Source organism: Medicago sativa, chromosome 3 (genome assembly GCF_051527215.1).
Source record: "Medicago sativa cultivar Bolivia chromosome 3, Bolivia_mono, whole genome shotgun sequence".
Lineage (NCBI taxonomy): Eukaryota > Viridiplantae > Streptophyta > Magnoliopsida > Fabales > Fabaceae > Medicago > Medicago sativa.
Window position 1 is genome coordinate 9,073,297 of NC_140751.1, and position 13,207 is coordinate 9,086,503.

The 13,207-nt window shown below is 31.8% G+C and overlaps 2 protein-coding genes across 2 annotated transcripts; one reads left to right on the plus strand and one right to left on the minus strand.

Annotated features, from left to right (window-relative positions):
* The first annotated feature begins 859 nt into the window (after positions 1 to 859).
* LOC146935484 (cysteine-rich receptor-like protein kinase 10) lies at positions 860 to 6,200 on the plus strand. Its single transcript, XM_085750677.1, has 7 exons — positions 860 to 1,696; positions 3,390 to 3,509; positions 3,778 to 3,950; positions 4,047 to 4,257; positions 4,824 to 5,061; positions 5,405 to 5,555; positions 5,644 to 6,200. Exons 1-7 carry the CDS (start codon positions 886 to 888, stop codon positions 5,950 to 5,952), a joined length of 2,013 nt encoding a protein of 670 aa, XP_085606803.1. The 5' UTR covers positions 860 to 885; the 3' UTR covers positions 5,953 to 6,200.
* Positions 6,185 to 8,153, minus strand: LOC146935485 (Pentatricopeptide repeat (PPR) superfamily protein). The gene has a single exon (XM_085750678.1). The coding sequence runs from the start codon at positions 7,983 to 7,985 to the stop codon at positions 6,402 to 6,404; it is 1,584 nt and encodes a 527-aa protein (XP_085606804.1). The 5' UTR covers positions 7,986 to 8,153; the 3' UTR covers positions 6,185 to 6,401.
* Between the last annotated feature and the right edge of the window lie 5,054 nt (positions 8,154 to 13,207).

Sequence of the window (13,207 nt, forward strand, 5' to 3'; positions counted from 1 at the left end):
CACTTGTGCCACAACATGTTGTTTCAATAGTAAATCTTGTAAATCATTATATTAAACTCCTCTCTTTTTCTTAATGTGAATATTATTAAAAGAAAATCAAATTTTTATCTATGACAACCTCTTATTTAAATTTTGATCGGTCTAGTATATATAATTTGTTTAAAGTAAACCAGCAGCTGTCCAAAACAAAAGTAAACCAACATGGTGTAGCAAAATGGTAGATGTTTGAATTCCTGACGATGTGTAAGGAAACATACATATGTTTGGAGAGATTTTTTTTTTGAGAAAATACATGTTTGGAGAGATAGAAAAATAGTTTGATTGAAGTAAACTCAATTATTAACAAGGAAAATGGTGGTGACTCCAAAATGTTTTACTCTTCTATTCTATAGGCTTAAATGTTGACAAATTTTTTTTTTTAATAATTAAACATGTTCAGTAATTTGGACAATCCACTTGTCCTTTACAAAACCACCATCTTATTGACTTTTCAATTCTCAACATCAAAATGTTCTATATTGGTTAGCCCACCCCAACACGTTTTCTGATATTAAACAGCCTCGTTAAATTTGAAAATTTCAATTAAATAAATCACCACTTGCAAGGTTGTGACAAGTTTACCAATATTTTTTTGATAAAGTCTAAGCTTAGCAATATTCTTCAATTTTCTAATATTCAATCATTTTCAAATTCACTATTGCATGGTCAGAAATTTTACACTACTGGAAAGCCATTTTATGATTCTTTGAATACAATAAAGTGCATGTTACAACCACGTCAAATTCTTCTATAACTAATCATTGAAACATTGAAACAAAAACATACAAATTGATATATTTACTTTGAAATCAAGACCTCTAAGGCACAAACTTCACATATAAACTAATGATCAGAAACTGTAATTGTAGCAGCAGAAGAATGCTTCATCTATGGTTATTTACCATCAAATTGATATACCTTTTCTATGTTGGTGTAGGCCAAGACAATAGCAATTCACAAGAACTACTTGAATATAGATATGCTTGTTTGGACCAATCTTCTACTCCTCCCTCTACCACATACCAAACCAACCTCAACAATTTAATCTCTTCACTATCATCAGATTCTGCTTCCAGCAATGGTTTTGGAAATAGTACTTCAGGTAATAATCAAAACAAGGTTTATGGACAATACCTTTGTCGTGGCGATGTTAATACAAGTCTTTGTCATTCATGTGTCCAAAACTCTAGCAGATTGCTCAAACAACACTGTCCAAATAATGCATCAGCAATTTTGTGGTACCCTTTTTGTCTTCTAAGGTACTCAAATAAGAATTTCTTTGGTAACCTTACTATAAGACCAAGGATTCCTATGTTTGATGTAGCACAAAATTTAACTAGTGCTGGTGAATTTGATAGTGATGCTAGGGTTTTGATGAATGGTTTGATACAAATGGGATCACAAACACCTTTAATGTTTGGAACACATATGTTTAACATAAATGGTACTCAAAGAAGGTATGGTTGGGTGCAGTGTAGCAGAGATATTACTAGTGAGGAATGCAGAACTTGCTTGAGCAATATGCTTGAGGATGTAGAAAATTGTTGTATGGAGAAGAAAGTGTGGAGAATCTTTTCTCCAAGTTGTATTGTCATGTATGAAACTCAGCCATTCTTTGTGAATGGTACAGTTTCTGAAGCTCCTGTGCCTCAACAAGGTATGGTTTTATTTCTCTGTCTTTCACTTCATATTTATACCATGGACGGATCTAGGAATTTAAACCTACGACTAGATCTCGGATAAATGGAAATTTTATTGATAAGACCTTTACCATTGTAGCCAATATCTTATTACGAATAATTCCGACAACTTCTGGAGAAAAAGAGGCATTCACTTATTACAACGGGGGGAGATTATATATTATAGATGGTTCATTTTTTTTTTTGAGAGAAATAAAGTTATAGCATTTCATTCATCAATATGTGTTCAATACAATATGGTATTTCTACCACTATTTGGGAACTAGCTGATAACAAGGCCACTTTTGCTAAGTTATGAGCAACCTCGTTTGCTTGTCTCCGCACAAACTCGACACGTGAGTTTACATAAAAATTGCTACAGAGAGATTTACAATGTTCAATGATATTCCCAAATTCAGTGACATCACAATTTAGGGAATTAAAGCCATCAACCACTCTCTTTGCATCCAACTCAAAATCCACAGGTCCTAAGCTTAAATTATGCACCCAATCCAAAGCAAACAAGAGTCCTAAAGCTTCACCAATGTGCACTTCACAAATGGGACTGAAACATACTTGTTTAGCCAGAACAAACGTGCCATTTTCATCCCTGATACACATTCCTATTCCAACCATACTTGAAACCTCAGAAAAAGATGTATCAATATTACATTTAAATCGACCTGGACTTGGCTTCACCCATTTGATATTATAGATGGTTCATATATAGATAGCTTCACTACACATATTTTTGGGTCCGCGGTTTTAAATGCGGTCGCAATTGGACCAATATAAATATTCTTTTGGTAGAGTAAATATTACGATTGTATCAACCGCATTTGTCATTAATTTTTTGTGATATGAAAAACTGTGGCTCAACAACACTGCTCTTTAAAACCTTGATTTGATGCTCTCAATAACACTAGATTTTTTGTTTTGTTTTTTGTAACAGAACTACTTCATTTAAGAATAAACAAAAGAGGAAATACAAGATGAAACATTATAAAAAACTTGAGAAAAAGTAGTAGATGTGGCTAACCTATCAAGAGTGTAAGCAACCAAATTTGCTTATCTCTTCGAAATAACAACCTTGAAATATTAACAACTACGTAAGATCTCCAGCCTTTAATGTGAAAGAATGGAACCATGATTATAGACATCTTAACAACACTACTTACAAGCAAAACATGAGAGTTCAAACTAAAGAATATCTTGTATTAATAATACAATAGGTAGTGTAGTGTAGTGTAGTGCACCTATCTATACATGAACCATCTGCATTTTTTTTTATAAAATGAGAGGCTTGGAAAGGCATCACTTGAATATTAGAGATCCCAACTATGTTGAAGCCTAAGAAGCTACCAATCATCTATACAAATGAACCATCTACATAACCTTCACTGCTTGTTCCGCTAACTACGATTTAAAATCAAGATTGTCTGTCACACAATTATCAAAAACACTTATTTTGATATTATAAATGTATGGTTACAAAGTTTTCAAGAGTTTTTTTCCCCACTTGAGCTAATACCCTTGGCAATGCTTGTTTTAGTGATGTACTTTTTTGTATCTCCTATTCCAAATCCATAACAAATTATCTATATAAATATAAGGGCCTATAAAAACAAGTGTTTCCATTTCATTCAACACTGTCCTGTCTCTTTATTGCAGCTAATGAAAAGGATGGCACAAGGTCATGGATAATAATAATCATTGTTGTAATTGGAGCAGTAGTAGCAGCTCTAGTGGTTTTCAGCACATACTATTTCTGGTGCTTGAAACATCGAAAAAGTAAGCTCTAAATCTCAGCAGTTCTTAAACCTTAGGATATCAATAATTCCAGTATCAGAAATGATATTTTGACAACAAAAATGGTGTACTAAAATCATACAAAGATACAGCTGTGTTTTTTATTTATTTTTTCCTTTTTTTCTTTCAGTCACATCGGCAATTGTGTTCCATGCATTTTTATATGTGTCTACTTGCATACAGTTTCAGATTTGTAATGTTCAAATAACACTGTTCTTTGTGCATTTATCTAATACATCCAACTTTTCAGGGAGAAATGTTATGCAAAGCCATAGTCCACTATTTTCTCAAGATCAGACTGACATTGAGGAGACTGGAAATACTGACCTACCTATGATGCCTTTGAGTACTATTCTAAAAAGTACTAATAATTTTTCTGATGAATATAAATTAGGCAAAGGTGGATTTGGAACTGTCTACAAGGTAATGAATTAGAATAACATACATAATACTTGATATACATCTATTTGTTTGATTTCTTGTCTTACAACATACTCATAGATTTGAAAAACGTTTTAGGGTGTTCTAGCAGATGAAAGGGAAATTGCTGTTAAAAGGCTTTCAAAAACTTCTTCTCAAGGTGTGGAGGAATTAAAAAATGAAATAATATTGATAGCCAAATTGCAGCATCGAAACCTTGTCAGACTATTGGCCTGCTGCATTGAGCAAAATGAAAAGCTTCTTATCTATGAATACTTGCCTCATTCAAGCCTTGATTTCCACCTATTTGGTATGACTCCCCAGCAATGTATCTGCTTTTTATTACTTTCACTTCATTTTTTAACAGATTGAATATCTTGATCTTAATACATATACATTTAAAATATTTCATAATGCTTATATGGAGATTTAGGAGGGGTTTTCAAAATATTTAATCCTCTTAGCAGAAAAATCCCAATGAATAGATCTTGATGAAATCATTAATCAAACATCAAATTAAGCACCTTAAGGATTATAGGAATACCTCTTGAAATGAAGCGTGTTATAACTTGGATCACCCAAGCATGGAGCGAACCAGTGTCCACATGAGCTCAGAGCGGAACACAGTGCTAATCATTCAGTGAGGGGCTCGACTGCCACACATAGGCCTTACTTGGGGAGTGTGCTCCTATATATATAATATACATAAAACAAATACAAATAAGATGCTAACAGGACACAAGTTTTACTAAGACATGGGTTTTATTATCTCCAAACAGATTATAATTTGCAAGAAGTTTAATTTTTAAATTTATGGATACCGCTTTAATTTCAGTCATATTCTTAGAGTTGCATTGTTTTATATTATTCCATCAGATATGGTGAAGTGTGCACAACTAGATTGGAGACGGAGACTAAATATTATTAATGGGATTGCTAAAGGGCTTCTATATCTTCATGAGGACTCTAGGCTAAGAGTTATTCACAGAGACCTGAAAGCCAGCAATATTCTATTAGATCAAGAAATGAATCCAAAAATCTCAGATTTTGGACTGGCAAGAACATTTGGAGGAGACCAAGATGAAGCAAATACAATTAGAGTTGTAGGAACTTAGTAAGTATAAACTAGTTTTCTTTCTTTCAATAAGTACAAGAATGCATACTTCCTCACATGCAATTCACGAGTATGCAATAATCATATAGCATCAAATTTTAATGACCTACTTTGTATGAATTCATCAGAAACGTGAGTTTTACTAATGAAATAATCTGTCCACTTTTCCATCTTCTTATCTGTCACCACAACTAAAATACTACACATGAACAAAATTTTATTTTCTCTATTCAAAGCATTTTTTCATAAAGGTGTTATGTTTTTATTGGAAGAAAAGCAAAAAAGTGCCATGTAATTTCAATTCAAGTCGGTTAAATTTTACTGATACTTTGACTTTGAGCAGTGGATATATGGCTCCAGAATATGCTATGGAAGGATTGTTTTCAGTAAAGTCAGATGTTTTTAGCTTTGGCGTTCTTTTGCTAGAGATCATCAGTGGAAGAAAAAACAGTAAATTCTATCTTTCAGAGCATGGGCAAAGCCTTCCCATATTTGTAGGTTTCATAATCTTATGCTTGCATTTTTTTCTTAAAAAAAAAACAATATGATTATAACTAAAATGAAATAAATGTATAATTATAGGCATGGAACCTTTGGTGTAAAAGAAAAGGCTTCGAACTGATGGATCCATCAATAGAAAAGTCATGTGTACCTGGTGAATATCTGAAGCTTTTACATATCGGATTATTGTGTGTACAAGAAGATGCAGCAGATAGACCTACAATGTCAAGTGTTGTTCACATGCTTGCAGGTGACACGGTGACTCTTCCAAGCCCTACACGCCCTGCATTTTCTGTTGGTAGAGCTAGAGCTATCGTTGACCGAGAATCTTCGTCAAACACTTCTATCTCTGCCAATGAAGTAACCTTGTCTGAATTGACGCCTAGATGAATAATGAAACTGGACATGTTCTTCATCTTAGCTTTTGTAGGATTCAGAAAACTTGTAGGTAATTGCAAGCTTCTCAAAACACAGAACTAGTAGGCAGATTACATAAATTTTTGGTGTAAAAATGATTGACTCTTTGGAAATATATATCTTAGGTATTTGTTATGGCTTATGCTATTTTGTACAGCACATTCTTGTATTTTTCAGACAACATTTTTTCATTCATGGCAAAAGCTTTGGTTTGTTGTCAATTGATCCTTGAATTCATCTACTTTCTTCTTTTACATTATTTATTTATAAGTTGAGTAATTTACAGATGAGAAACACAAAGATTGGTACATCACAAAGCAAAAAATCAAAAATAAAGGGAAACTAAAAATTCTGCAATGGTCTGCATAATCACCATATATTTAATCATGAAACTATTGTGCTTAAGTAAAAATAAAGGGAAACTAACTATTGTGCTTAAGTAAAAATTCTCTTGAATGCACCAAGAAAATTCTTAGGAGCACATCAATTTCATCATTTTTATTATCATTATTCTTGTCTGCTTTATGAAAGGCGTGAACTTTGCCTTTGACTTCAATCCAACTGCTCCCTGGAATCCTCTCCATCCCTTTTTTCTTCATCTCTGTTCTTAATCTTGCCACATCTGACCACTTACCTGCTGCAGAATGAGCATTTGACAGCATCACATATGACGATGCATCGTCGGGATCCAAAGCCAAAATATTTTTTCCCGCAAGCTCCCCCAACTCAATGTTATGGTGGATTTGGCACCCCCCAAGTACCGCCTTCCAAAATCCAATTCCTGGGTTGAACGGCAAACGGTGAATGAAGTTCTGAGCTTCTGTAAAACGTCCAGATCGAGCAAGCAAGTCAACCATGCAAGCATAATGCTCAGCTTTTAACAAATCAGGACTCTCGATCCTAGCTTTATTGAAATACAAGAAACCCTCATCAACAAGACCAGCATGATTACAAGCCAAGAGTAGTCCTAATAGGGTTACCTTATTCGGTTTGATGCCTTCAGAACACATTCTTTCAAACAAGCTTATTGCCTCAACACCTCTTCCGTTATGCGCAAAACCACATATCACAGCATTCCATGACACTACATTCCTTTTACAAATCTTGTCAAAAATTAAGAGACTGTCTTTCATGCTTCCACACTTCGCGTAAAAGCTAATAAGCGAATTACCAACAAAATGATTAAGCTTACCCAAAAACTTTATCGCACACGCATGAAAACTTCTCCCAAATCCAAGTGAAGCGATATTAGAAGCCGCAGAAATCACACACGGAAACGTAGATTCATTCGGAATAAACCCTTGTCTAAGCATATCAATAAAAAATTTCACAGCCTCTTCATTATGACCTATTTTACTACACCCACCAACCATCGCATTCCACGAAACAACGTTCCTCTCAGGCATCTCATTAAAAACCCTCAAAGCCTTCTCAAACTTCCCACTCTTCAAATAACCACCGATCAACGTTGTATACGACACCACATTCGGATATTCAGTATCTTCAAAAGCCTTCTGAGCTTCTTCTATACTACTCAACTTCACATACAAATCAACAAGTGCACTACCAACAAATACATTACTACAAAGACTAGATTTAATCGTGCAACCATGTATCTGCTTACCAACAACAACATTTCCAAGTCGAGTCGAAGTATTCAGCACGGTACCAAAAGTAAACTCATTCGGTCTAATCGTCGATGCCAACATTCTCGAAAATAGATAAATAGCGTCTTCATGACGATTCTGCTTAGAAAAACTTGTAATTATTTCGGTGGCTAATCCAACAGTTAATAAGTCAGACATTTCATCAAACATGTTGCAGGCAACATCGAAAGTGATTGAATCAGAACTATTTGGTTGAAACCCTGTATGTAAAAAATTGGTTTTATCATGGGAATGATGGGTTTTGGTTTGATAGGTGAAAGAATGAAAATGGGGTGTGGAGAATCTAGAAACTATGTTTTTGATGTGAGTTTTTGTGTGGTGTTGGATTGATGTTTTCATAGCACTGTTAGAGGCTCCACGAGGGAGAATGAAGTGGCTTCCGGTGGTGGATGTCTGCGGTGGTTCACGGTGGTGACTGCCGGAGGTGGCTGTCGGAAATTGAAGTGATTACACAAACTTTGTGTACCGTTTATTGAAAGAAGAGTTCATGGTTTTAGCTTAAGCATAAGTAAATGACTAATGAGGGTGCCGTACGTATCGGATACCGATACTCCGCAGATACTCCCGGATACGTATCCCAGAAGTATCCGAATGATTTAATTTAATTTTTATTTAAAAATATATTGGATACCTTAAGGATACGTTAAGGATACTCCCGGATACGTATCCCAGAAGTATACGAATGATTTAATTTAATTTAATTTAATTTTTATTTGAAATTTTTATTTGTATTTTGATATTAATTTTTGTAAATTGGGATCATTATATTGACCATTACTTGAAAAGGGTGACTATCTTCATACTACCTTAGTATCATCATGGTGCAGGTTGTTTATATGGTATGTTTTGGTTTAAAGGATGCTATCTTAGTTGGTGAATGGTCCATTGTATTTTGACTTGGTGTAATTAGTTTTAAGATTTCACGCTATTTATTTTTTGTGCGTTTATGTCTAATATATATATATATTAAAAAAAATTGTAAACGTATCCAAGCCGTATCGTATCCTAAATTTCAAATTTTTGACGTATTCGCGTACCCGTATCGTATCGTACCCGTATCCGTATCCGTATCGGGGCTTCATAGCTAATGAGTCACAATAGTTCAATATATACAAATTTCAAAATTTTTGATTGTGCAATTCGTTAATTAAAATAATCCATGATGTTAAAATGCTTCATTAATATTGTCATGTTTAATCCTTCAATATACTTATTTATTATCATATCAGTCCTTATAAGTATTTACTTATTGTCATTTTAGTCCTTACATGAAAAGAGTTATCGTAAGCATTTAAGATATTATTTTAGCGCCGAAAACTATTTTGACTAATAGAGTGCACAATCAGAGACTATTGTAGAATTTTGTTACATTGAAGAACTATTGTGACTACTCATTACACATTCAATAACTAAAATGATTATTATCGCTTCAAACATTGGTCGATAAAACATTGGTCAAACATTTAGTATGCTTTAAAGGTTTCAAATTGATACAAAATGTTACCATGGAATAAGTTGGACTCTTCCACAATATAACACTTAGTTTTTTTTGGTGGCCGGGAATCGAACCCCGGTCCTTGCATATTTTATGCATTGTCCCAACCAACTGAGCTAAGTTCACGAGGACAATATAACACTGTGTTTAATAAAAGGAAGATTTTTTTTTTAAAAAAAAATAAAACTAATTTTGTAAATAAGTTAAATACCACTAGTTCAGAACGAATGAATTAACTTTGTTTGAGGTATTTTGGTATTTTTGAGGTGTGAAGAAGTAGCTCTTGAAGTGAAAAACACTCCTAAAACTTAATCGAACCTAAGTTTTGAAATAAATTATATGAAAATAAAATGAAGTTTTGTTTAAAAAGAAGAATTCATCATGTGTGTCCGGTACATCCATTTATTCACTTTATAAGATGAATTTTTAGCCATTAAATTTCTTTATAGAGAATGAAACTTGACATGCTCTTCATCTTAGCTTTTGTAGAATACATAAAACTTTTAGGTGATTGTAAGCTACTCAAAACACATAACTTGTAGGCAAATTACATATATTTTTTGTGTAAAGATGATAAACTCTTTTAAAATATATATCTCAGGTATTTGTTATGGCTTATGCTATTTTGTGCAGCACATTCTAGTATTTTTCAAATTACATAGTATTTTATTCTATAAAAAAGTTAAATATTTCAATTTTCAATGAATTGATTACAAAAAATTTCAAAAAAGTTACCATTTAAAGATTAAAGAGTGACCAAGGACACTCGCTAACATTTTTCAAAAATGATATTTGTTAACGACGATTTAAAGGTCTTAACAAATACCTGGGGCACTCGTTAACATTTTCAATTAAAAAACAATTCATTGAAAAAGTAATAGTTCAATTTTTAAACGTATGTGCAAGTTTTATCAAAACTTACTATATAAAGTCTTTAAAGAACACTTAGAGCATTTTCAATGAGGGTGCTTAAAGGTTCCTTACTTAACAAGGACCACTCCCCGTTAAGGACAATCCATTAGAGGATTAAAAAATGAGTCCTTATTAAGCAAGAGACATTTATATAAGGACATTCTCTCTCGTTGGCAACTAACGGGCTCCGCGTGTAAAAGAAATAATAAAATATGTACTAGTTGGTGCCACTTGCAAAAAAAGTAATAAATTATTTTTGTATAATGATTTAAAGTTGGTGGGATCTATTTAAATACTTTTCATTAGAGTTCTTATTAGTGTATTCTCATTAGAGTCATTGAATCTGTAATATGTATTTACATTAAAAAAAATTATAAATAAATGATGTGTACATGTGAGGTCCATTTAAGGAGTTCTTATTAGTGAACTACCATTGTGGATGCTCTTAGAGCACTCATTAGTATTTCTTTTTAAAAAAAACTTAATTGTATTTAGGTTTCAAGTTGAATATGCTTTAAAAGTTTCTAATTGGTACAAAATATTACTCGACAAAATGTGCAGTATCATTAGTAGATGTTGTAAAAAAAAAAAAAAAATTATGTTGTTTTTAATTATTTGTTTTGCCTCATTTTGTTGTTTTGAGAATGCTTGTATTGTTGATTGTCACGTGAAGACAATTTCATTGTTGTGTCTTATCGTTGTTCAATGTCTGTTTGGATTAAGTTTTGCGCCTATTTTGTTTGGACTAGGTTTTGCGCCTACTATTTTATATTATTTTAGTTCATAGTTTGTATTTTGAGTTTCAATCTAGTCTAATTTTAATTTTTTATTAAAGTATCTCGGCGTATCGTATCTTGAATTTTAAAAAATTCTCGTATCGGCGTATCAGTGTCGTATCGTGTCAAGTATCCATGCTTCATGAATTGAACTTATTAAAAACAATTAAAAATTTAAAAAAGCAAGTCAAAAGTGATTGGTTGATTTATTAAATATAATGATCTTATTCAATTTTTTATTAGAGTATTTTTTTTTTTTTTTTGGTTAAGTAGCCTAGCGGCTAGAGAAATTCACTTTAAAGGTAAATAAGTGGGGTGTCCGGAGTTCGAACCCCGACCCCTACATATAATATGCATTATCCCTTACCAAGTGAGCTAAGCTCACGGAGTTTTTTTTTTTTTTTTTGAGGAAATATTTTATTAGAGTCTTGTTCTGATTTCAGTTGAATATTTTACTGATAGACAAAGTGATTGGTCTAAGATTAATTCGTCATTAAGCGAGATACGGTGTTTATAACAATTAAAAAGCAACGAGGACAAAGAGAAACTACATTTAAAATGTTGCTTAAAATAAAGGGTTAAATATGTTTTTGGTTCCTATAAAATTGAGACCTTTTAAGTTTAGTCTTTACTTAATTTTAACAGTTCTTTTAGTCCCTAAAAAATATTTCTGCGCTCAGTATTAGTCCCTCCTCATTTCAAATTTGTTTAATTTATGTTTAAACTCTTGAGTTTTTGAATAATTTTTTGCAGACGTGTTAAGAACATTACTAAAAGTTCCTCTGTAAAAAATTGTCGCAAAATTTGATTTCTACATTTGGATTTTGTTAATTTTATCTTTAACTTTTGTTTTTTTAAAAATATCATATTTAATTCGTTTCATGTTAAAAAATTCTAAATTTTAGTAAATGAACATTTCATAGTGTTCTAAACTTGTCTAAAAAAAATCGTTCAAAAATTTAAGAGTTTAAGGATAATTAAACAAACTTTGTTGTAACAGGGACTAAAATTAGAAGTAATTTTCTTTTGTAGGGACTAAAAAACCTATTAAAATTAAGTAAGTACTAAACTTAGAAGTTCCCAATTTTATAAGGATCAAAAACATATTTAACCCTAAAAGAAATTACGTAATAAATTGTAATAAACACCCTTTACACTATGTTTGGTTGCAATAAAGAGAAAAGAAAAGATCATTCTTTCTCTCATTTGGTTTCCTAAAAAAAAAAACTTGAAAGATTTGGTCCACACCAAAATGTGCTTTCCACTTTTGCCCTAATAACTTGGGAAGAAAAAACATAGCAAAGCCTAATTTTTTGCGAAGATGACATCAAAAGCATTGACTCAATTACTCGTACCTTGCCAAAAACTAAGTAACTTCCATTTTTGGCCATTCAAAATCAGTAACAGATGCATCACTCATATGAATGACTTTTATTAGAAAAAAATTGTCGGTGTGCTATTGAACGTGAGTGACAAGTAAAACCTTTGCAAATTTTTTTAAGTATCATCAATTGGGCACATAATCGAACCATTGATCAATTGTTTAATGTGTTTGAGTCTCTTACCACTTAGACTAAACACGTATATTTGTTATGTGAAAGAAGTAACAAAGAGAAGTCACACACACACACACACAAATGAAAGATCTCAGATTTAAATTTAGGTAACTATAAGAAATATTCAACTTAACAATCTTTGTGTTACAATCACAATCAAAATATTATTATTGACATTAAAAATACATTGAACTCACACTCTTTTTTTAAAAAGTTATAAATTTTGACTAACTTTATAAATTTAATTAATAAAATACTATAAATTATAATAAATTAAATAAATTATAATAAATTAAAATATTGATAGGACCAATTGAGTAGATATTAAAAGAGATAAGGAGAAGTCCCCATCAACTCACTCAATTGGTTGGGACAATCCATTGTAATATTGGGATAAGGATAAAAAGATTAAAGAGAAATTTATCTATCACTTATCTTTCTTATACTTTGAACAAACACATAACAATAAATATAAAATTGATATATCACTTTTAATTAAATCTTCTACAATTATTTTTTTTCAAATAGGGATAAGGATAAATTATTATTAAATAAAGTGACTTTAAAATAATGTCTATGAGAGAATTTGAACTCTGTTCCTTAAAATTACATTGTCAAACTCCTAACATAGACTAAACTATTCTACAATTAAAATATTTTTCACTAATTTTTATACTTCAAAGTAATGTTTTGAACAAAAATTGTATTTTATTCGAAGAGTCTCTGACCAAGGAAAGGTAAAAATCTTAATCATTAAGTTTTGTTTGCATATAATCTTTTTTAAGTTTTTTTTTTTTGAAGAAATCTATTTTAAGTATTAAT

What these genes read in the sequence shown, in the direction of transcription:
- LOC146935484 (XM_085750677.1), top strand. Translation starts at nt 886, where the DNA reads ATGATCAGAAACTGTAATTGTAGCAGCAGAAGAATGCTTCATCTATGG. An exon ending in AGCTCCTGTGCCTCAACAAG is followed by an intron (nt 1,697 to 3,389) that starts GTATGGTTTTAT and finishes TCTTTATTGCAG; the next exon opens with CTAATGAAAAGGATGGCACA. An exon ending in GGCAAAGCCTTCCCATATTT is followed by an intron (nt 5,556 to 5,643) that starts GTAGGTTTCATA and finishes GTATAATTATAG; the next exon opens with GCATGGAACCTTTGGTGTAA.
- LOC146935485 (XM_085750678.1), bottom strand. Translation starts at nt 7,985, where the DNA reads ATGAAAACATCAATCCAACACCACACAAAAACTCACATCAAAAACATA.